The sequence below is a fragment of the Phascolarctos cinereus genome, unplaced genomic scaffold, assembly GCF_003287225.1.
Source record: "Phascolarctos cinereus isolate Bilbo 61053 unplaced genomic scaffold, phaCin_HiC Scaffold_4;HRSCAF=312, whole genome shotgun sequence".
NCBI lineage: Eukaryota > Metazoa > Chordata > Mammalia > Diprotodontia > Phascolarctidae > Phascolarctos > Phascolarctos cinereus.
Window position 1 is genome coordinate 134216638 of NW_027555847.1, and position 25784 is coordinate 134242421.

General features: G+C 40.7%; 1 protein-coding gene across 5 annotated transcripts in view; it reads right to left on the minus strand.

Moving 5' to 3' along the window:
• Positions 1-3058: 3058 nt before the first annotated feature.
• The window catches only part of PIGQ (phosphatidylinositol glycan anchor biosynthesis class Q), a 67377-nt gene continuing 44651 nt past the window's right edge, over positions 3059-25784 (minus strand). For 4 of the 5 annotated variants that reach the window (XM_021006721.2, XM_021006720.2, XM_021006718.2 and 1 more), the window contains 5 exons: positions 25158-25269; positions 21950-22030; positions 20407-20521; positions 16108-16169; positions 3059-12918 (listed from right to left, as the gene is read on the minus strand). In XM_021006721.2, the coding sequence (XP_020862380.1) occupies positions 12766-12918; positions 16108-16169; positions 20407-20521; positions 21950-22030; positions 25158-25269 (523 nt within the window). In that variant the 3' untranslated portion in view covers positions 3059-12765. The remainder of the gene's footprint in view (positions 12919-16107; positions 16170-20406; positions 20522-21949; positions 22031-25157; positions 25270-25784) is intronic. The other variant, XM_021006719.2, reaches the window with a different exon arrangement.

Below are 25784 nucleotides of genomic sequence, written 5' to 3' on the forward strand. Positions count from 1 at the left end.
GTAAGTCACTTATCCCCAGTTGCCTCGGCCAAAAAAAAAAAAGAAAGAAAGAAAAGGCAAGTCCTGAGGTGGTGTGCTGTAATGACAATCACTGTATGCAGCGTAAGGAGACCTGGCTTCTAATCCCAGTTTTGCCAATAACTAGCTGTGAGACCTGGGACAGATCATCTAGTTTCTCAAATTTTCTCATCTATAAAACAGATTAAGTCCCTATTTTGCAGGATTTGTTTAGGTTCACTGTGTCATAGTCATAATTTTGAGCACTAGAAAGGACCTTAGAGGTCATCTTGCAGGGAATCTTAAAATGCTAGAGCAGAGGGAGTAAAAGCAGTAACTTGCTTGAGCTCTCCCCCAAACCCCTCCAAATACTTGTTTTAAAAAAATGGCTCTAAACAAAAATGCTAAAGCAGGAAGGGACTTGAGAGATTGTTTAGCCTAACTCCTTCGTTTTAGAGATGGGGAAATTGAATCCCAGCAAGGGAAAGCAAATGAGATGATGGATGTAAATGCTCTTGAGGAAGAAAAGTGTTTTACTTATGCAGGGTATGCAATTGCTATTATCCTGGTCCCACCTCATACGGCCAACTCCATAAGGATAAAAGCAGGGCATGAAGGGCTTTACATATTTTCTTCTCCCCTTGAAACTTCTGTGGTACAGTGGGTGAAAACGGCAAAGCTTAATTTTGCCTCAGAAAATAGATGTTCAACCTTGAGCAAGTCATTTAACTACTGTGTACCTCAGTTTCTTCATCTGTAAAATGAGGAGGTTGTACTCCATGGCCTCCAATGTCCCTTCCAGCTCTAAATCCAGGAGAAGAATATGGGCATCCTTCCCACTTGAGACAGAGGCTCACACTTTAGAGCTAGCTGTTGGATTCCACACAGTCCCCACTTCACCCTACACTGGCGTATCCCATTCCTAGAGTCATAGGACTTTAGAGGTCTCTGATCTAAGCACTTTACTTTTAAAGATGAGGGCACTGAAGTCAAGAGAAGGGAAGCGACTTGCTCCATGAGGTCACAGAACTAGAAAGTGGCGAAGATCCCTTCACTAACCCTACACTCCTGACATGAACAAGGAGGATATGAATGCTGTGGCAGTGACTAGATTGGGCTTACTTTTTGGTTGTTCAGCTTGGCTCTTCAGAGGACAAGGAGGGCTGTGTTTCCAAACTGGGAAAGAGAAGAGCATAAAGCCTGTCCTATTGGTTCCTGATTCAATCTGGGCAGGTCTTAAAGAAAGCTTTTATGGAATTCTTTGATCCAGAGGATCAGGGCTAAGAAGCAGGTATTTGGGAGGGATCCAAAGGGAAGGTACAGAATAACTCTCATGATCTTTCATGCAATCACTTCTGTTCCCCTTCTGCTTCTAAGCCTGGACCTATATTCAGGTCCCTGGCCCTAGGCAGTTCAGAGGTTGTGCATTATAGGGGACTCCACTGCCTCCAATGGAAGAAGGCCTGCTGGTACAGGAAGGGAGTCCAAGTTTCTCACATCACATTAGATTAGGCAATATTAACTGGACCTATGTTGGGGTAGTCAGAGGGACCTAGCTGTGTTCTGCCCAGACAGGCTTATACTTAGGAAGCAGCAACAGGGCAGAGTCCTTCCTAGATGTGGGACTCCCTTCCCTAACCCCAGTTGCATGCTCCTAAAAAGGAAAAATGGATCAGGACAATATATGGGAAGGGCAATTCTGCTTCTCTGACTTAGGTCTAATTCTAATCATATGTAGGCAATATGCTAAACTGCTCCTAGTAAGAAATAACAGGTCAAACCCAAAGAACTCTCGCATTTTCGTTGCCATAGAATATCTACCCATGAGCTCCTTTACAAATGGGCTCTGTGGACTAGCACCCCCTTCCCCTGAGCCAGGTCACCCGTGTTTGTCCCCTGCAGCCCACTCATAGCACCCCATGACTACTACTGAAGGCCTCTGGGCTCCACTTCCAGTAACAGCTTCTGAGGAAGTGCTGAGAATTCTGGGGAAGTGATCCCCCATCATCCTGGTCTTCTCAAATCAGACCCAGACCAATGATAGGCAAGCTGTTTCTTCAGGAAGTCCTGTCATCCATTCATGATGTTGTGGTGTAAGAAGTTGAGAGGTTGTGACCCCTCAAAGATTGGAATACAGGACGGGCCGTCTGCAATGAATTCACAGACTCAAGCATTCTTTAATTCAAGGTGGCAAAGTTTATTGTTACGCTTTTCAGCGGGCAAGGATTCTTAAAGGATCCTGCAAGAGACTGAGAATGCAGCTAGGGTTTATATGGAAAAGAGCATGGGAAAGTAATGCCAGGGACACTGATGAGGTAATCCAAAGGTGCAGGTGTCTTTGGGGGCTATGGATGGGAAAGTACAGGGAGTATACCGGACAGGGAGGGAGATGACAGAGGTATGGATCTTTGGAGTCTGGCAGGAGGAGGAGTCCTTGGGCTGGCCAAGGACAAAACTCCTTGGGCTGGGCTAGGCACCCCTCTCCCTCTGTCTCGATGGGAGAATGTTCTGCAACAAGGGAAAGCTTTCTCACAACACAGGAACTTACTAAGGAATTGCGAGGCTTCCAGGGACATGATCTGAGGGCTGGGGCCTGAGCAGCCCAGCTCTGTGTAGCTGTACCAGCGAGAGAGACAAGGGTCGTGCTGAGGCCCATGCATGAATAACTGCTAGGCACAGTGTCCTTGGGCTGGGGAGTGGTTGTCAGAGACAGTGTTTCTGAGACTAGGGAGAAATTGGGGCACAAGTACAAGCACCCAAACATAAGCACCAAAGCACCCCATCAATGACAACTGTATGGGAATCCCCAAAGCACTCTGGAACTTCCCAGGTTGCTCACGGAACGATCACCTGTAACCTGGCTCGGGAGGCCATGAGGAAGCAGCCTGTCAGTGAGCCCAGCAAGACCAGTGCTGGGCCTTCTGCATGAGCAGCAGCACTCTCCTCGCTGCCCCCCCCTTCTGAAGTGTGCTAGGCATCAGAGGCCATTTTCCCCTCCCTTCCCCTCCTTCCCTTTGAGTGGAATAGAGACCACTTACCCAAATAAAAACTCAGAGGTATCTCCAGGTAGAAAACAGAAGGTTTTATTCTAGCAAGTCTCAGGGGTTGGGCGTCTCCTACCCAGGGCAGACTGGTGCAGAGGTGAAGCACAAACCACAGCAAGCGGTATACATAGTCTCAGACTAACCACTCCAAAAAGCCCCCCTCCCCACCTGTTTGTCTCAATCTCTTTATCCTCATAATTGAGGCAAGAGACCTCACAGTCTATATTTAGAACCCAAGAGATACATTTTACTCAAAACTAGCTTGGGAGCTAGAGGATTGCCTTATTTGGTAAAGTTAAGGCACAAAACAACAGAGGGGGTGGTTACAAAACAAGGGGGGGTGGGCAGGCAGCTGGTGCACAACCCCCTTCCCCAGAAATGAAAGTGAAACTTAGGCCCAGCTCATGCTGAAGCCTTACTACATTTATGGAGCATAGCTTACATCTTGCATGAGAAACTTTCACTTGTCCCATACACCTCTCTCTCACCTATTCCCTTAGAATAGACAGGCTGTTTAAGTGTAGAAGTAGTTGTGTTTTGTGTGTAGGTGTGTTTTTTAAAGGAAAATGAAAGCAAAACACCAAAAAAAGAGTAAAAAAAAACTGTTATTGGTTTTTTTTTTTTACTATCTGAATCACCTGTGTGTTTTCCAGCAGCCTCAGTAACTTGTTTACTTTGTACTCAACAGAAACTAATAAACTTTGAGCAGCCTTTAAAAAAAGTAACAATAAATTCCAGCTGTCTCCCAGAATTCATGTACAATATGCAAGTTCTCCCTCCCCAGGAAACCTGGATTCAGGCCAACTAGGGAAGGGACAGGGAAAAGCCAGGGGCTAGAGCAGATTTGTTTAGTGTCTGAAGAAGGTATCTGGTATGTATTAAATATCTGGCTAGTTATCGGCTTGGGTATTGGTATCTGGATGCTTCTTAGAGAATGCTCTTGGTACATGTTAAATGAGAAAGGTTTAAGAAATTATGAACAAAGGGGTTTCAAGCTTCTAAGAGGTCATTCCCTACTAGAGTAGGGGAAGGCACCTAAAGTTCCCCTTTGATACACCCCAGATCATATTACAGCAGGATTAAATGCACTGATGGAGAGGGTGTGATCCATGACACCAACAGCTACCATATCTGGTGAGAGGAGGGACATGAGATGGAGAACTGTTTCTGTCTGAGGACCACAGCTTCCTTACTTCATCTCCAGACAGCCAGTCCTGGGCTATGGGGTGCGTAGGGGAGAAATGGTATGAGGCATACTCACTACTTTCTCTTACCTTTCTCTTACCAAGACCAGCAAAGCACAAATAACCACCCTCCAAAACAATTTACAAAAACTTTATTCTCATGTAAGGAAAAGAAGGTTAAATCAAAAGGTGATTGGTTAACACAGTGAACCATGAAGACATCAAGTGCAATCCAGAATACTCTTTGTGTTCCACAACTTGGCTAGGCGTGTCTGCGGAAGAAGACATTTGTGATGCTAAATGCCTCTTTCCCTCCTGGGGCCAAACCTGGGAGTTACAGTGATCAACCTGTGGGCTTCTCAGAAGACTGAGACATGCTTAGTTTCTGATGAAAGGTAGGAAAGCAGGGGAGTGACTCCCTTTCCCATATTAGAAAGTGCTCCCCCAATACTCCCCCCATCTCAATGACCACTCTCCATTTTGTTCATCTCAATGGTTAATTTGGTCCTCATAGAGAAACAACAAAGTTAAGTTTCTAAGAATACAAAGCTTGGGTTGGGGTACTGTGGCAGACAGAAACTGGGGAATCAGAATCCTTCCTTGAGAAAACACCAGGTGGGAAGTCAGTCCCAAGTGTACCAGGAGGGTAGCACATAACAGTTATAGCAAAGTTCTTATCCTTATTCTGATTTCTTTTGCTCAATCTCATTTCTTTTGGATATATGCTAATTGTCATTTTAAAAAGCTTTATGGACTAAACAGCACCTACATTTTATAGGGGCTCTGTTCATCATGCACTTGGCAATGGACAAGATGATTTTGGAAGATGAACTTGGAATTAGAAAGTGTTCCCCTCCAACCCCTCCCCCCTAGCTGAAACTAAGGACACTGAAGGAGTGTTTCTCCCCTCATTCCAGAATAAGATCATGCACCGTGGGGTACTGACTCAACAGCATTCTGATGCTAAGCAGCGAAATGTGACCTATGCTTCCCACACATATGAGCAATTAGAACAGCAAGCTTCTTGCGTGGGGGTTTTCCTACTGTCAATACCCACGAGACAAGAGAGGCAACAGAGAAGAGACCAGTCTCCTAGAAGGATAGAAGGTCCAGGGCTGGGCTGACAAGTGTTTCCTTTCTGAACAAACACCTACATCTATTGTGACCAAAAGAAGTGACTACTCTAGAGCCTGGTAACCCACTGGGTACACCTTCTCAGGGGTATTCATTTAGTTGGCAGAATGGAAAATTTCACTAGTCAAAAGAGTAACCTTGCTTTTACATCAAGCTCTCAACAGCATCCACGGGATTGTGGGAAAACAACAGGAGAATGTGGGAGGAATTTTCTTGCATGGAGACATCAAGAGCTGATCATGTTGTTTTCACCATTTTTCACATACACTAAAAAGGAACAAATGAATCCGATGGGAACTGCTAGGGCAGTTGGAAGGATGCAGGAACCTAAAGGACTGCCTCTGTTAAGAGTACAGGAGGGTGCAAGAGACTGAGCAACTCAAAGCAAGATCAGTATTTTCTTCAAAATAAACTTTTAATACTATTAAATTAATAAAAGTCCTTATACTTAAAGCTTCCTACTAGACCTCAAAGGGCTTCCAAGGAGCTCAATTTCCACATTTGCTCTTTTTACAAATGAAGCAATGGAGGCTGAGAAAAATGATCTACTCCCAGGTTATTGCAGACTCAAAAGAGAATCCAGGATCCCTGCTTCCAAGGACCACTGATGCAGACTTTGACCTCTTCGTGGCCTTTTTATCTGTTCAGTTCTTGTCGATATTTTCCCACACATGTTCCACAAAGGATTCACCCAACATGCTAGGTTTTTTTGTCAGTCTTTTTACATTTTCTGGGTACCACCCTTGATCCTATCCCACGACAAGCCCAACTCCATCTCCAGTCGTGAATTTCCTCAGTGATATATCTTTTATGCCATGTCTTGCACACAGGGCACAAATGCAGCAGCCTACTTGTGTCCACCGTCTTTTGGGTCATCTGCAACTTCGACTCTTTTAACATTTTGGTGTTCCATGATTAATGACATTGTATCACAGGGAAAACATTTATGTAAGAAAATAGTGTTTATGCTGTGGAGTAGCTTGGGATCATTAAAAGAACTGCAAAATTCCCCAAAAGCAATCCATCCTGTTCTCTTCTTCCTGTCCAATATGCTGTCTTTGTACTCCCATTCAATTTTGAGCCAATTTACTATCCATCTGCAATCCATGTTGCAGATACACACACACACACACACACACACACCCACCAACTTAATGGTCTAGTCACCTAACTATATATCATAGTCAAGACAATGGGAATTTTGACCCATTTAGTTTTTCCTATATGAATTTCTGAGGCAGTCTCTTTTGGGAAAGCATGGGTCTCACTGATGAGGTAATGATCTGGATTATAATATGATTTGCAAAGAGGAATATCTCACTAACTAAAGGGGAAAATTCTCTTCCATTTATTGGACCTTGCACAATACACCTTCTGTGCAGTGGCAAATGCCTTTGCCAAGCATTTATTTCTCCATTTGTGTCACTCTTGATCTTAATGATGTTATTGAAGTTATCTTTGTAGTTGCATTTATTAAGGGTTTTTGCATGATTTTAACATGCACATGAATGAGTCCCCTTATTGATCTATCAAGTCAAATGCTTTTCTGAAACAACAAAAAATCTGAAATACGATCTTGCATTCTCTGCACCTTTTATTCAATAGAACTGACAGATGATTGTCTGCCTTACAGAAACATTTGTGAAAATTTGTCTATACCCTTATAATATTCAACAAAGATATTCTTTATATATGCATAGAACAGTCCATTAAAGATTGTAGAAAGATGAGAAAGTATACATGTAGCTTGCTAGTTATTAATGGTCTTAATCATCTTTTTGGATAATAATGCAGTCCATGTTTGTTTGTTTTTTCCATTGTTTTGGTATGTTCCCCTACCTAGGCTATCTTATTAAACAATCCTTCAGTGCTTTCATGGTTGCTTTACTATTAGATTTCTTGAATATATTCACAATCTGGTCTAGTGTTGCTCTGCACGACTATCTTCTTAACATCGGGGACTGAGGCACTAGGATTTACGTATGATGATTCCTCTGTCACCGGTTATAAAAATAGATTATGGAAATTTTGAAAAATGTGTTCTATTTTCCATCTATTTGCTGGCCTCCTGCCTGTTTCATTAATGAGCTCTGCACTGAGGATGCTGACCTCACTTGTCCTCATTGTCATCACTTTTTGTTGTCATATGAGGTGACTCTTGGGTATTTTGATACAGGTGTGATCTCCCTGCTGTAGGTACTTCCCCCAGTGATGATGATCATAACCAATCTATGCCTTTTCATCCTGTTTTAGGACACATCCTTCTATAAATTCTCTATAGGGGATGCTAGCGGCTTTTTCTAGATCTCTTTGATGTAGTATGGAAGCATACAGGCCATCTATTAGTTATCCCTCACTCACATTTGGCCCACTTTCTTTTCCAGTCATGTATTTCTGTGATGGCTTTATGTTTATCCTGTGGAATTCTTGGTGTGTGGTCTGCCCATGACCACCATGTATTTCTCCAATGTCCTTTAATTTTAACTTCACTTCTTCAGTGATTATGGCATTCTATGAGTTAAAGTCATACAGCTCCACTAGAAAAAAAAATATTATTTTAAAATATAGGTATTTGTTTCAGGAAGAAGCTTGAACTCAATTAAAAAACACTATACAATTTTATAAGTCAAGCTTGCCTGCTTACCTCCTCCTAATAAATTCTGAGCAGAGGACACAGTAATACTGTTTATAATTTTCCACCATCTTTTGTAGTATTCTAACAAAAGAGTTTATATTCTAAATTGATATTGCTTTTGGCTCCACGTTTTTACACGTGTCAAGGAGTAACTTAGTGAAAAAGCATTTATTAAACACAAGGCACTGTGCCAAAGAGATCATGTTATTGGTTAAAGTAGTTTTGTGGCTCTTTTGGCCTCCCGGTTGTGGTAACTGTTTTAAATCAGATAAGTTTTTGCAGGAAATTATAATCAAGTCATAACATTTACATTTTTCCATTTCCCTTTTTTGCAACATCAGTGATTTGAATAGGTCAGATTTATAGCTGTCATTTTCCCTTTATCTTTTCTTCTAATTTGATGTTATTTTGCCTGTTTCTCCTTCTAGTCAGTGTCTGACTGCATGACTGGATGAGAAGAGAACTACTTCTGATTTGACTCCCAAATCTATACCCAGTCTGTTAAAATACAGTGAATCAAATTTTGTTATATGGTTCAGTGCTTGCCTTATCTAATACCTTACCTACCTCTTGGAGTTGTTGTGAAGACTGAATTAGATAATATTTACAAAGGACTTGACACAGTGTTTGGCACACAGGTGCTTAATAAATCCTTTCCTTTCCTTCCCTCCCTCCTTTCTTGGGGACAGTATTCATGGCATTTTGCAAGATAAAATCAACTCTGAAAAATCACACCTCCTCAGCACTACCTGCCCCTGGGGCCCCTCCCTCTCTCTGATTGGAGAGGACATTGGAGAGTTCCTCTCAGGTCCTCCCCCATTTAAAGAGGGCACCCAGAGAATTCACGTCGTCATTTCCATCTGTCCCCTTTTCTGGACCTCATGAGCATTAGGGAATCCATTGCTCTGCAATATAAAAATCAACTGTAAAACTCACATCCTCAGACCACTTTCCACTCTGGCTCCAAGACTTCATTATGCTAGGTCACCTTCTCCCCTATCTCTTCCCCCCCCCCAACTCCCACTTCTCAGGTTTTTTTTTTATGCATTGTCTTTCCACATTAGATGGTCATCTCCTTGAGGTCAATGACTGTCTCACATCTTTCTTTGTATCCCTAGCACTTAGTACAGTGCCTGGCAGGTTGTTATTCAGCCAGTCTGCCTCTTTGTGACCCCATGAACCATAGCACACCAGGTCCTGGACCTGAGAGGCTCATCTTCTGATGTTGTGCACTTTAATACTGTCCATGGGGTTCTTCTTGGAGTGGTTTGCCATTTCCTTTTCCAGCAGATGATCTTTTGTCAGAACTCTCCACTATGACCTGTCCATCTTGGGTAACTACCCCTTGCAAAGCATAGCTCATAGTTTCATTCATCCCTCCTGGATCACTGCCTTCTCATGGGGGGGGGGGACTTGCATCTCACACACAGCAGGCACTTAATAAATGTTTACTGATTTATTAACATAAAAGTATTACGCTTCTGACCTTTGGCCTTTATGGTTTTTCAAACCTGTCATTTCTCAATGTTTTATTGATGATTTTTTTATACTAATAATTTTCCAGTAAGCGTTCCCATAAAACCCTTTCTCATAATAAAGAAAAACAGCTAAGTAAAATTCCAATCCAACAGCTACAGGATGGTGTATGTAACATTTTGTACCCATAGTCTATTACCTCTCTACTAAGAGAAGGAAAGTGTTTTTCATCATCAATCCTCTGGAATCAAGATTGATCATTATATTTAATCTGAATTTTGATATCTTTTACAGTTTCCATTTACATTATTAGTCATTGTGTGTAATTTTTTTTCCTGATTCTGCTTTCTTCACTCTGCATTGATTCATACAAGTCCTCCCATATTTCTATGAATTTTTCACAATGCAATAATATTATATTGCATTCACATATCACAATTTGTTCAGCCATTCTCTAATCAATGGGCACACACTTTGTTTCCAATTTTATTGCTACAATGAAAAGGGCTACTATAAATATTTTGGTATGGGACCTTTTAGGAGCATAGATCAAGTGGTAAGATACATGAGTCTAAGGGTATGAACAGTGTAAGCTGCATAATATATCAGGTTGTTTTTCAGAATGGTTGGACCAATTCATAGTTCTAACAATAGTTTACTGGTATGCTTCCCCCCCACAGTTCCTCCAAAATTTACTCTTTTAAAACATTTGATTACTTAATTGGTATGAGGTGAAACTTCAGAGTTGTTTTAACTTGTCTTTCTCTTATTACTGATTTTCATATAGTTGTTGACTGCTCTTTTGAAAACTGCATGTCGTTTGACCACTTATCTGTTCAGAAACATGCATCATGTTTTCCAACATATATTTTCATCCTTCTCATCTTTCTAACTGAAGTCACTAAGTATCAAAGTACTGGCTTGGTTTGGAGGATCTCATCTACTTCTTTGTAGAATTTCTCAGTGTCTTCATTCTCTACAACGGACGCTGATGCATAAGCTGCAATTATTTATATGGTGGGCTTTGCTTATGCTCATGAGTACTAAAAGATGACCAAGGGTCCTATTAGTTATGTTTCTAATTGCCATTATAAATGTGATGAAACCAATTCTGCTAACTCCTTTGTCTGACTTTCAAAGGAGACAAACATTTATCAAATGCTAACTTCACCGACAAGCTTAATTAAGATTGACAGTTTAGTAGGCACTGACATAGTCAAGATAAATTAAGACATGGTTCCTCTCCTCAAGGAGCTTACAGTCTAACTAGTTCATATCTTTTAAGGAGACAATTATCTCCTCCTAAGAAGTCAGTAGAATATAATGATCAATCTTGATGTCTATAAAAACTATTTCAGATTCTCCAGAGATGTAAATGCAAGGTTAGGAACAAGGGACTAGAGGATCCTAACTAGGAATCCAAGAGTTATTTCAATAGAAGTACTATAGTTCATATCAGTGGAGATAAATGGTAAAGCGCTCATTGTGTGTGTAAACTCAGAATACAAACAGAAGTGGGTTTGTCATCTGTGGAACCTGTCTTTATTCGTCCATATAGAGAAGCCTGGCTTCAAAAGGTACTTGCATCATCCAGGCCCCCATGGTGGCTCATTCTGAAAATTAATATCTCCATGAAATGTTAGCAACTGGAGAAAATTCTGCTTAATTGGATCAGCAAGAGATTTAGGCCATTTCCCCTGAGCCTCCCATTAAGTGGATCTTAAGTGGGTTTTCTAGGGCTGGATGGGTCATGACCAATGTAGGCATGGTGGTGGCTTTGATCTCCCAAAATTGTTGAGTTTACAAATGACTGTTTTAGGGCATCTCAGATGAAACCCTTCTGGAAAGCCCTTGGAAATGTTATTTTAGCAGGAAACACACCACACACACACACACACACACACACACACACACACACACACACACACAGGAAATGAGATATTTTTAGGTCTGACCATATAAGCTAACCAAAGAGATTATAATTATAGAGAGCAGAAAATCCTTAAAGGACGTTCTCTCTGTTCCATCCTCCAAAGAGAAATTTTACTCAAATAGAAGTGAGAGTCAGGATTTCAGAATCCTGTGGCAACATGAAAAGGAGGTGGTATCCAGGGAGAGAACCAAAATTTATAGCTCTGCTTATAGTAAAAATATGAATTTGAAGTTCCATTTGGTGCCTATTACCTTTAAATCTCTGACAAGTGGAAAGATCGATCTTGCACAATGTTTTTAGTACAATCTTTGAAATGAAGAGAACAAAGACTTCTGTAAAAATATATATGTATATATAGATGTGGGGAGGAGGAACATAGAAGATTCCAAACACACCTGTAAGAGGGAAAATATTAGAGAGCCATGGTGACAACTGGAGGCTTGAGTCACTTATTAACATTAAGAGGAGTTGATGTCCATTAGGATAACAGTGTGTGGCACAAATTATAGACTGTGGTAACTGAATCAGAAGAGAGTCTCAGAAAAAAGGAAAACAGTGAAAGGAGAAACTGAATAGTCCTATAGCAGCCATCTCTTTCTAGCAATGGAGCAGAGGTTTATCCCCTCACTATACCTACTGCCATCCTGAGTGCTTCAGGGAAGGGAAAGGTCAGTTTTTCAGCAAGAACACATGAACTGATATAAAAGAGAAGTACTTTCTACCATACCTGGGGAGAGGAAGCCGTATGTTTGTCAGCACATAGTCTGAATGCTGGTCACCAGCTTCTGAGATGTTCAATGACATACTCTGTTAAGTAGAGTGGGAAGGCAGCCCACACTGAACACACATGCCCACCACAGTCATGACTGACAGCAGCAACTGCTCATGGACAACAAAACTTACCCTTAGAAACTAAGCTTATAACAAAGGACCACGTAGGACAGAGGAGAGAGACGTGATGGGGTCCAAATGGACACCACCGTACAGGGACATCATCATCTTATGCTTGAGGCACCCAGCACGCTGACCTTTCTTTGAAAATAGCTGCTGATCCTTGGCCTGCCCAGGAGGAACTAATGTAATCAAGGATGGAACACTTCATTAAAACCCACATCCCCTCCCGCCAACCAGTCAATACTACCTAAGTGCTCAGATGGGAAGAGAAAAACGAAAAGAGGTCCCACAAGGTCTCCCTGCTTTAAACCTTGCTCCTGTCCCTGCTAAAGTCTCAGTTTCTTCACCAAAGGAGTTCAGGCAGCACTGAGCCAGCAGTTGTTGGCTTCAAGCTGCCTCTGGCCCAAGAGCAGCAAGTTAAAACGTTTGCTTTGGCTCAGGCTTGCACATTTGGCTGATTTCCACCCTTCAGTCCTGCTTGTCTCCTTTCTGCTTCCAAGGGTAGATGAGCTCACCAAAGAATAGCTTCTTACACAGTGAGCCCCAGGAGTCCTTAGGGTAACAGCTGTAGGTGGGGAGACGGTAGGTTTGTACCACACTGCCATATGACAAAGGATTGATCTGTAAATACACAACCGGGAAAGGCAGGAGCAAAGATGAGATGGTATACTTTGGACTTAAACTAAAGACAGTAAGGGTTGGCATAAAGTATGTATGTAACGGATTGTACACGTATAACCTATATCAGATTGCTTGCTGTCTTGGGGAGGGGGGAAGGATGGAGAAAAATTTGGAACTCACGATCTTACAAAAATGAATGTTGAAAACTATCTTTTACATGTAATTGGAAAAAAAACACCATTAAGTGCAAAAAATAAAACAAAATGGAATGAAGATTAAAAAAAAAAGGACAGAACTTTGGTCCACAGCTTCCAAAAAAAAGTATGCATGTATTTACCTCCCTACTTTAGTCTTGGTCTTTCTTACATACTCCCAACTGTGCTGCTGGGCACCCCAGGGGATCTACAGGAGGTAGAAGAATTTGCTTTTGGGCTCATTGCCAGATTTCCTCCTGAAGACTATGTGCCATGTTTAAATGGTTTTGCAGTAAAAGACACAGTCGTGCTGAGAATTCAGAGCAGTGCCACATATGCATGACATCTCTTAGAAGATTCCTGTTCCTTGAGGATGTACAGAGTGCAGATGCACAGGAAGTAGCTAAGGTCCCCGTTCAGGCGGCTGGTCACATCAAAGACCTCTTCTAGTCCTAGGATTTTTCTCAGTCTAGACTGAGGGCTTCCTCCATGCTCCAAACTTCCCTTCACTGTTTTCCTAAGCAGAATATCCTCAGGGGACTTTCTGGGATAACCCAAGGGATGTAGAACTAAGCTCAGAAGTGAAAGAACTAAAGACTTGCCATGACTTAGGCTGTGGTATGTCCTTGAATGTTTTCTTAACTAGATGTGCTCAGAGCGGAGGGGAAAGGAGTGGATCCTTTGAAAACTCCTGTGTCCCACTTCCTCCCTGTAATGAGGGGTTTTCAGCAGGATTATCTGGGTTGTAAAAGAAATAAGCAAAGTGATAACTGCTTTAAGTATATAGGAATAGAACCTACCCAACTTCTACCTTCTTGTTATGAAATTATAAGAACGTAAGTTCTTGTAAGAGAGCACTAAGTTAAATGATTACAGTGAGACTTGTATGCAAAAAACTATAATAACTTTTCACTGAATAATTTTAAGTTTCTGAAAACCAAATATAAAGTCCTACCTAAATCCTAGTTCGTAGGTCATATGGAACACTAAATGCACTAGGAATCAGGATATTTGGTTCTAGTCTTGCTTCTGGAAGATGTCTTCTGAACTTTGGGGCAGTCTACTAAGTACCTTCAGGACCTCAGTTTCCCCAGCATTACTCCTCACTACAATGCCATTGGGGAGTTCAGGTCCTTAGAGAAAACATTTTACTGAATTCCCAAAGGATCTTATGAAACTAAACTTCCTTAGATGGGTTCCAAGATGAACCCGACTTAGGTAGTATTCCTATTTATTGGAAATGGTATTTCAGAAATGTATCAGTGGACTAATATGGATCATGTTATGAATTGGTTTCAAGGAAAGGAAACTTTATCTTTATACTATTAGCTTGCTATTTCTAAACTTTTCCTCCTGTATAGGATCACAGAGTAAAAGAGCTGGAAGGGGCCTTAGAGATTGTCTAGTCTAGGCCTTGCTCAAGGTCACATAGTAAATAGCAGAGTTGACACCTGTACCCAATGGCTTCTGGTCCCTAACACTGGGCTCTTTTCATTCTATTTCTACAGGTTATCAAACTTCTTTAGATGGACTTACTGGACAGCAGAGTATAAACCTTCATTTAACTTACCAGGGAGAAAATAGGTAAGACAAAAAAAATCTTGCTTAGTCCATGTTTTGTAACTTCCAATGAGAAAGTATTGTTAGTGACAAGCCACTCCTACTGAAAGATTTATTAGTCATCTTTCCTATGTTCCTTCATAGAGAATGAGCTTTACATACTGAAGTATGAAGCTCTGATGTTTGTTGTTGCAAGGCAAAGCTGGGCCTGTAAAAACCCATTAACAGTTCCAACTTGTCTGAAACTTCACTTGAGTTACTACAGTGACTCAATATTGTTAAATAAGAACAAAGCATTTCCCAAACGGACTGCTCTGAGGTAAAAGGACCAAACCAGAGTTGTTAAAAAGCAGGCACATTTATAAAAGGCTTTATGTGCAGTCATTATTCTTGTTCCTAATTATGATCCAGAATACTCCTCCTCCTCCTCCTCTAAATAGAAACCAGTTTTATTTAAGACACTACAACCAGTAGGGCAAGTCGTTTGGAGGAAAATTGCTGAGAACAAACCAAAGGGAACATGCATTTTAGACAAAGCTGAATAATGTGGTCTTGCTGCAGGCTGTTTTATATTGAAGCACACTTTTAAAAGCACAAGGATCAGCTTCCTGAACTAAATAAACAAATGGTGGGCTTTCGTGACCTGGTACTAATGGATCCTCTTCTACAGAAAAGCAAATTTTCCTACTTCCTTCTCTCAGCTCTAAATGGGTCACTGTCTAAAATTAATCTGCTGGAAGCTGATGGCAGGTGGGGCTCTAAACTCCAAAAGATCACATTCCCACAGGTCCTTTCATAACTCAGCTATGCACAATATGTTCACACTCTTGGTTTAGGGCTGAGAATATTTTCAATAGGCTTGCTGAATAAGCTTAAAGAATAGCTGGTGTGTGGTTTTAAAATATATTTTTAACAAGAAAGTTGAGGTAACTTTGTTAAGGGAAAGATTTAATTGGCCAGTGAACCAGAAAATCCCTAGACTATGAATTATAATTTTGAAGGGCTCTAAGATCTCACAGGTTCTACTCTATTTCCATACAGTTTGTTAACTGTATCGCAAGTTTGTTAACTGTATCGGATAGGTGCTACTTTCTAGAGAGGGAAAACGACCCTGTCAGCAGTTGAATCTTCTTAGAGAAAGAAGCAAAACCAAAGCTATGCCAGCAATGTTGCAGGTGAGCCCAATTTATCCCCCCTCCCATTATGAGAATAGGCACATGAATGACAAATGGACATTTCTGAGAAAACTGAAGTAGAACAAAATGGCCTTCTATTCTCTTCTACCTTGTCCATAAAACTCAGAAAAGCCATCAGGGAAGGTAAAATTACTAGGGGGTCCACATTTTTGGAAATGTAGCTAATGTAGCTGGGATCTTTATGTTAGCCCTGGTCATAGCCACTGGCTGAAAGCAAGCATGATTTGGCCTGGTGTTACCTGCATCAACAGTCGAAGGGGTCTGCCTGCTTCCTGCTCCAGGACTCTGAACTTTACACCAGCTGAAAACCAAAGAAAAGATGTGTGTTGAATGAAGGAGAAACTGCTGTTCTTGGCTCACTTCGGCCTAGTCTTACTGTACCTAAGGGACAAACACTAGCGGGTGAGTCAACACAAACTGAAATCACCTGACTGTATGTGTAAAAAGACTAAAAATATCTGTCACCCCATTCTGCTTGTAAACAAAGGGGATGAGGAGGTGGAGGAAGAAATTTCACAGACAGAAAAAGAAATTTTCTCTCTTAGAAACTCAGTTCCAGGACCTAGAAGCCTATCTGGGAACTACATACAACTTTCATCCTCTCTCTTTTCTGAATTATGCCTTTTTAAAAAATTCTCATTTTTTGAGAGTGGAGAATAGGGGAGGGCTGACTATCAAAAAAACCTCACAAAACTTTTCTGAAACAAAGGTGAGATTTCTAACAGGGAGGGGAAAGGTGATTACTTTTCACAGCTGGGCTGTCAGTGTGGTGATAAGGTTTTTGTCTCTATTGACTACCAAATCAATTCAACTTAATGAAACTTGACTCCTCACTCCAATCTAGTTCAACCTACCTTCCACACTCTTCTCCACCATATGTCTGTCCTTTGTCCCAGACCAACTGGACTACTCACAAATTACCGCCTCTATGTCTTTATTTTTTGAATGCTCTCTTCATCACGGCCTGATAAAACTTCTCTCATCCTTTAAGGCCCAATTCCAAAGCAACTCATTCTTTGAGGATTTTCCTAATCATCCCCCATGTTTTCTCTTGGTCCTTGCATAGCATTAGATTTTTCTTAAGCTTTTATAGCTTAAGCTGAATTATATTATTACATAGTTAGTGTATAGCTATTGTATAGTTACAATATATTATTACATTATATTATATTGATATATTATAATGTATAGCTATTGTATAGTTATAATATACTATTATATTATATATTATATAATAAGTGTGTTATATCTTCCCTAGAGGTAGTATGACCTGGTGGGGAGAATTGTTCTTCAGTCATTTAATCCTGTCTTTGTGATCCCATGAACCATAGCACACCAGGTCCTTCTATCCTTCACTATCTCTCAAAGTCTGTCCAAGTTCATGTTTTTTTATTCCTTGACACTCTCTATCCATCTCATCCTTGACAGTCTCCTATTCCTTTTGCCTTCAGTCTTTCCCAACAGCGGGGTCTTTTCCAATGAGTCCTGTCTTCTCATTATGTGGCTAAAGTATTTCAGCTTCAGCTTCAGTATCTGACCTTCCACTGAATAGCCCGAATTCATTTCTTTAAGTATTGATTGATTTGATCTCCTTGCTGTCCAATGGACTCTCAAAAGTCTTCTCTAGCACCACAATTCAAAAGTGTTGATTCTGTGGCATTCAGCTTTCCTTGTGGTCTGACTCTCACAGCCAGACACTGCTATGGGAAAAACCATAGCTTAGACCTTTGCTGGCAAGGTGATGTCTCTACTTTAGTATGCTGTCCTTCCAAGGAGCAAGCTTCTTTTAATTTCATGACTTTGAACCTAAGAATATAAAATCTGACATTGTTTCCATTTCTTCTTCCTCTATTTGCTAGGAAATGATGGGACCAGTTGCTAAGATCTTAGGGGTTTTTTTTTTGATGTTAAGCTTCAAGCCAGCTTTTATGCTCTCTTCTTTCACTCTTACTAAGAGGCTTCTTAATTCCTCTTCACCTTCTACCATCAGTGGAATCATATGCATTTCTGAGGTTGTTGATATTTCTCCCAGCAACCTTAATTTTTTAGAAATTTTTAAATTAAAATTTTAAATAAGACTTGTAATCCATCCAGCCTGGCATTCTGCATGATGTAATTTCCATATAAGTTAAATAAATGAGGTGACAAGATACAGCCTTGTCATACTCCTTTTCCAATCTTAAACCAATCCATGTTCCATTTTCAGTTCTAACTGTTGCTTCTTGACCTGCATACAGGTTCCCTAGGAGACAAGTAAGATGATCTGGTCCTTCTGTATCTTTGAGGATTTACCACATTTTACTATAATCCACACAAAGGCTTTGGTGTAGTCAATGAAGCAGAAGTATATATATGTTTTTCTAGAACTCCCTTGATTTCTCCATAATCCAGTGAATGCTGGCAATTTGGTCTCTAGTTCCTCTGCCTCTTCAAACAGCAGCCTGCTCTTCTGGTAGTTCTCAGTTCACATATTGCTGAAGCCTACCTTGCAGAATCTTAAGTATAACCCTGTTGGTGTGTCAAATGAGTGCAATTCTTTGGCATTGCTCTTCTTTAGGATTCGGACATAAACTAATCTTCTCCAATCCAGTGGTCACTGTTGAGTTTTCCAAATTTGCTGACATACTCAGTGGATAGAGAGCTGGCCTCAAAAACTGAAGTCCTTCCCCTGATACATCTTGGCTAAATGATTCAGGGTAAGTCACTCAACCTCTCGGTGCTTTAGGCAACTGTCTAATACTGTTGATTTGCATTGGAAGAGGGAGTTTCTTCACCTGGAATTTTCCTTACAATACTATAAGGAAGGTAATGCAAGTGTTACTGTCCCCATTTTATAGATGACAAAACTGAGGTGTGGGAAAGTTAGATGACTTGTCTATTATTCCACAGTAAGGGGTAATGCAGAGATTCAAATTCAGGTCTTCTGATACCAACACCAGTACTCTCTTTTGATCCCATTATACACCAAGTAGGAGGCTAGATAAGATGACCTCTAAAGTTTATTCCAATTCACAGTTTCTATTGATCACCTAAACAGGTAAATCAGGCAGATAAATTTATATATAATACAGGCTAATCCAAGATCCAACTTGAATATGAAGACCTAAGTATAAATGTCTTTTTTGTGTAGAGTCTGACCCACCATAAATAAGGGCCACATGCCAGGCAAGAAAGGATGAATGACACTTAGGCAAAAATTGGGCCAGTGAATTCTAGGCCAGAAGGAATCCCATGATGCCTGGGGTGTGGTCACTTAGGTATAAGCCAGGCTTGTTGTGGGGGTCTTGAACCAGTTCTGATCACTCATGTGAATGTCCTGGGGATGCGGGTCTAGATCTTAGTGGGTCAGTTATACTGAAGGCCTCTGCCTAACCCTTACGTTAAAGGAATGCTGCAGACTCACATACTTCAGAGCTGAAAGAAGCTCCAGATCATCCACCCTAGCTTTAAGTCCTTTCCTTTTCTTCTTAACACTTCCCCAAAGCTAAAAATGCTAGCATTTTGGCATGTTATTATCTCATCTGTTTTGCAATAAAACTGTTGGGGCTGCAGGTGCTTGTTTTTCCTAGCGTCAAGCTGAATGGTGGCACTCAATTCTGTGTGTGAAGGGAGGAGTGAGAGGGCGTTATGAAGGAAGTCCAATCTGGCCAGAATTCGTGATCGATCTGTACACCAAACCGTTACTTTAGTTAGTTTTAAACTAAATCATGCTAATGTTTTCCCTTCAAGATGATCTGGAAAGTAACTGTCAGAGGTTTTTTTTGTTTGTTTGTTTGTTTTTTGGGTTTTTTTGGTCAACAGAGTTTTTGAAGAGCTTCAATGCCAAGACAAGAGTGATTCTGCTAATGGATAAACTAAAAAGGGTTGAGCTCAGACTTAGGAAGTCACTCAGCTGACCTGCCCTCTCACCTTTCTGGTCTAGGAACTGTGCTGGTCATGGTACAGGAAGTAACTTTCACTCATATTTTAATTAAACTTGCACTAGAAACTCTAGATCAAAGCAAATGGGTAGTAAGTGAGAGATATTACAAAAACACAACGAACATTTCTGCTCTGGGCCAGGACAGGTGTGAAGAAGTTGGTTTTTATGAACCAAGAGGTTCATTAAAATGGGAAGCGATTACAATCTGTTCCTTATATAAACAAGTCTGCCCAGCCTAAACCTAAACAGGTTTTTTAAAAAAATTTTTTCCCCTGCAACTACTTTATAACACCTATTACAGCTTTACTTTAATTTTTTGCCAGATATTCCTAACTTGATTTTGCAGACTCAGATTTGGAAGGAACCTCAGAAGCTACCTTGACCAACTAGTACATTTCTTTGGTTTAACTGGTAAAATGAAATACAGCTAATTTATTATCCAAGTCCAGGCTCACTTTGGAGCACAGAGTCTGACAGCATTCAGCCAATTAAGGAATCACTTTGGAATAAGTGGAATAATAGCAGACATCACACAGTACTAGATGCAGTAAGCACTTAATACTTATTGAATTCTTTTGCTAGCACAGCAAAACCAGTACCCAGACACAGCACTTACCTGCAAGTCTGTAGGACCTGCACAGCCGAAGACCAATAGAATAGAGGGGGAGGGAGTCTATAAGGTCCACTAGAAAATGGATCAGCCCTTGCACGATCACCACCAACAGACGAAGCTAGAATAAGAAAAGCAGCACTGTGAAAGGGCCTCCAGGAGAGACAAGCAGGTATTTTCCCTGCCAGCACTGCCCAATCCAACCCAACTCTGGACACCCTTGCTGCCATCATGGGAAAAAGGCTCTCTGCTTTGCCTACACAGCTAAAACCCCAGGGGGGACTGTACCTTTCTGATCTAGGAAGTCAGAAAAGTACATTGTTGGAGTCTGTGAAGACTACTAAAAATAGCTAGCATTTATACGGCTCTCTAAGGATTGCAAAACACTTTACAGATGTTATTCTCATTGAACTCAGACTCAGAGCATATTGTCTATTTTAATTCTGAAACCCAGGTGTCAAGGAGTCAAAAACAGAGCCAGATTTTCTAGTTGAAATTAGAAGTTTCTTAGCATTCTACAACATTCCCTGAAAAAGGAAGGCAACCAGGTAAGTCAAAGTTGGCAAGGAGAAATTATATAACACAGTTTCTTGAATAGTTTTGTCTGGCACACGACACAGTTATGATCCTTGCCAATAAGTCATTTCAGAACAACTACTACCACCTAATATGGAAACTTTGTCTGAAGAGGAGTAGAGATCAACCTGCTGGCTGATCTTTCAAAGACAGATGTGACTTCTTAAGTCCAGTAGTAGCTAAATCCGTTCTAAGGATTAACTGAGGTATGCAAAGGTAAGCACTATTCCAAGCCCCTCAGGGACCACTGAGGCCCCAGCAGAAATTTACTAAATCAAGGGTGGAAAATTCCTATCCTGAAAGACAGAAGGTAGCACAACAAGCCGTTTGCTTGCTGACTGCGTCCTGCCTTAAAGTCTCTGCTAGACACTTCCTTCTACCATTGGTTTCACTGCTTCCAGGACTTTTTTAGTCACTACAGATGGCCTAGTACATACTCTGTACATTTTCTTGTCTTCATATGCAAAAAAAAAAAAAAGGAAAGAAAGAAAAAAAGGGAATCCTAAAAAGGCTAACATTATCTATGCTTTGTTTCCCTACTAATTGCTTTAAAGAGCACCTATCAGCTAATGAGGGAATCATGAACCAGAAGAATGCCTACTGCTTTCTGTCTCAAGCTCAATACTAAGGTTTTTGGCATCAAAAAAGGCATGGTGGATGCTGACCATCTGCCAGATGGCCAAGGATCAAAGCAGACAAGTGATTATCTTAGCAATTCTGTATGGGAAAATTAAATAGAATCCAGGGGAAAGACAATGGACCAGGTTTTAGTTGAGAGACTTTTAAGTATTCCCTAGAGAAGACAGAACTTGGCAGTATGTACTTTTGTCTCTTTCACCTGTGGTCCTAGCAGGGAGTACAGCATATTAAACTGAAATGGAGCAAAAAAAAAACCAAACCAGATTGTGGATGATTTTCAGATGTCACTCATATAGTAGATCAATAGAATCAGACACTGGGGTTGTCCACTTACCAGAGTAAAGACCAAATAGTAGAGGGCTGTGGTGGGCAGAAGGAATAACAGGATGGTAAAAAGCAAAGTCCCAATAAATAGCTGTAGGACAAAACATACATTCACATATTGAAAGTTAACTGGAGGCAGAAGGACCTATACTTGAAAGTATCCTTCTCCTAAAACTGGAGAAACTTTGGGTCCCTTCTTTTTGCTCTGAACTCATCTTATAACTAAAAAGAACTTCAGCTAATCTTAATGGTTTGGTTTTCACAAGAAAATTCAATAAACAATTCACTGTCTCTGAAAGCTTCCTTCTAATAAAGCTGCCTGGCCCAGTTCAGTGTGTTGTATTTTAACTGTATCACAATTTAATTACTGATACTATAACGTTTGATCACTTACAGCCAAGAGAATGGCAAAGACTGATATAAAACTAGAGGGGCCAATTTTCTTCTTGCAAAGTAAAGGAAATATTTATCATCAAGGGAAGGGAAGAGAGATGCTAAAATAAGCATTTATTAAGCACCTCCTATGTGCCAGACAGTGTGTTCAGTGCTTTACAGATATTGTCAAGATAAAACAAAAACACATTTCAAATGCTAGACTGTCCAGATGGTAAGAACCCAATATCCTTAAGTGGTCAGAATTTGAACAGTTAATAAGAAAAAGACCCAATCCTGGTCCCTTGAGAACTTCTAGGTGAAAATACCATGGTCAAAGTAATTGTAATTAAAGCTTTTCTCAATAGGTCTTACTGGCCACAATCTACTTTTTTGTGCAAGATGGCTTTAGAACCTAACTCTACTTTCTAAACAGGTATGTCAGGGGTTAGAAGTGTTTCCAGGAAGAGGCTGATTGTTCCTTTTTGTTTGTTTGGTTTTTTGCTTAGACAATTGGGGTTAAGTGACTTGCCCAGGGTCACACAGCTGGTAAGTGTCAAATATCTGAGGCCGAATTTGAATTCAGGTCCTCCTGAATCCAAGGCTCTATCCACTGCACCACCTAGCTGCCCCTTGACTGTTCCTTAATAGGATTCCTAGGTCCTAGCTTTCCAGTAAATCTCTCCCAGCATAGGGAGGAGAGAATATATTATCATTCAAGGATGCCAACAATCAAATTCTGATTTAAGGTTAAAGCACATCAAGAGCAATAAGGTGTCATCATATACTCCTTCCCCACAATTTGGTCTAGAGTAAGCTTTAGTTAGCAGTTCCAATTAAGTTAGATTATAACGTTCAGTTGCTAAGACCCCTAGATTCCTGAGCACTTGACAAAAGCTCAAAAAGACAAAAGTCAAGAGGTCTAAACTTCTTCCTGGTGGCGTCTGGAACCAAAACACCTTCCCCATACCCTAAGTAAGAAAGACTAATGTCATTTTGTGGTAAAGGGGCACAGTGGGGCCTTGTGGAGAGGACACAACTCCCCAGGGCCTTGGTGTCTCTACAAGCTAATTGAGCCCACAAGCAGGTTCTAGATGAAGAGAAGGGGTAAAGGAGGTGGAAAATGTAAAGCTGCTTCCTAGAAGTAGGATAACTTGGAAATGCAAAGTGCTTTTAGGGGGCATTTTACTTTAAAAAATGTTACTCAGTTATGAATAAGGTATGTTGCTGTCCTCCACTCTTGATCCCTTTTCATTCCCTTGGCCTCTCTTCCTGGAAGTTCTCCTGCTCCTGTATCTCTGTTCATTAGACTTTGTCTGTGATATACCTTCTTTGGTTCATCCTATTGTCACAAAATGCAATGAACAAGAATAGGGTGGTAGGAAAGGGGTTCGAAGGAAAGGTGCCCCAAGGGGCAAAAAGGAATCAGGAGTAATCTAGGGAAAGAATGCTATGAGAACCAGAGAGAAGTGAAGGTCAACAATATGTACTCCTCATAACTGAATAATAGCTTCAAAAAATAAGCTGTCCCCAATCCTGAGAATTACTTCAGTACTACTGGCCATGATGAAGACACAACAAAGCAGAAAAGGGAAAATGAAATTGACTTGCCCAAGATCATGCAGTGACTTCACCAGTGGTACTTGAATATCATGCATAAACAGAAAACTATTCCACAGGAAAAAGAGGAATAAACATTACCAGGAGCTTTCTATTCTGGATTCTCATCCATTTAATAATTCACAGTAGATGAAAACTGATTACCCTCAAAGCAAAATGTATTGGAAAGCCCACTGGATTAAAAGTGTCAGGTTAGGCTTTACCACTAACTAGCTATGTGATCTTAGGCACGGAACATCACCAGTCCGGACCTCAGTTTCTTTGTCTGCAAAATGAAGGGTTGGACTAGATAATCAATAATATTCTATGATTCTATGAGATGCCACTGAAACTGCTTGGTTAACTCTTGGATCCCATCCATCCCTGTCCTCTCTTCCCCTTCTCCCAAACATATACAGAATACACAATGTTATTTTGTTCTATCTTAGATGCATGGACAAGCAGCCTTCTTGTATAAACCAGTTCTCCCTTGTAGGCACATTTTAAATCATGATAAATAAATCTTTTTTCCAGGACTGTGCTTTCCACCCATGGCCATTTGTTAATTATTAATGTAGGAAAGAGTAGAGTCCAGTTATGACTCAATACCTTCATGACTATGCTTATTTAAGGTTTCTACTACCCTAAAAAACTGGATACTGGCTCTTGGCCTTAACCATTGTGGTTTATTCTGAAACTGTACCACAGGAAATAAGCAGGATGGCCTAATAACGTTAGAAGGTGAGGAAAAAACCCAAACACCGGACTGACCTGCTTGGAATTACTAGGTTAAAGGCAGAGACCAGGACAAATCAGGCAGGGGGGATGTTCAAAGAAGACTACGCTGCTAAATGGCCAATATTGTGGTTAGAAAACTATACAGGGGTGCAGAAAACTGCAGGCAGCCTGATAGAAGGCTCTGGTTCTTGCAAGTTTGCTTTTATTTTACTATTTAAGTCTTTATCCGAAGCATAAATAATGATATATATCATGAAGAGCAGGGAAAACAAGACCCTTTCCATGAGCTCAGGCTCTTCTAGTGCAAGAAGTATGGTGAAAGGAGTGGGAAGCACCTCTATTTTAGTCTTGAACAATGGGTAATTCAAAGGACTGGCCTGTACAGCAATCTGAGCAGAAGATGGATTTTAGGTTGCACACCAAATGCTAGAAACTGCAGATGAAAGCAGCCTACATTGTATTCATTTCCAAACACTGGAGTATAAGAATTGCATATTTTCTGCTAATACCTGATCCAAATCATAGGAACAGGAATCCACCCGCTGCCTCAGGACATTCCATTTCTTTCCTCGGAAGAGGCGCCAGAGAGAAGACAAGCCATAGATCTTCAGACAATACAATCTACAGAAAAAAGGAATGATTCAAGTAATAATCATCTAGGACTCATGAGTCCTAGGAGATGAGAAAAACTGGGGATTCTACAACAAAAGTATTTATCAGAGGTGACCTAAGATGCTTAGTAGGATGATTAGGTGAGTGGATATTTTTCATTAGAGGGGCAGCTAGGTGGCACAGTGGATAGAGCACCGGCTCTAAATTCAGGAGGACCTGAGTTCAAATCCAGCCTCAGACACATAACACTTTTACTAGCTGTGTGACCCTGGGCAAGTCACTTAACCCCATTGCCTAGTTCCCCCCCCCAAAAAAAAGATATTTTTCATTAGTTACTCAGAAAAGCTAGGTTATATTTTTTTTCTTTTTTGGTTTTTTTTGTACAAAGATGTGATTTTATTAATGTAGGGAGTTCTAGTGTGAGGAATCTCTTTCTAACAATTCTGATTGGCAGCTGCTGTTCAACTTAGCACTTCAGAGAAGAATCTAGGGCAATGAGAGGTTAAGTGATTTTGCTCAAGGTC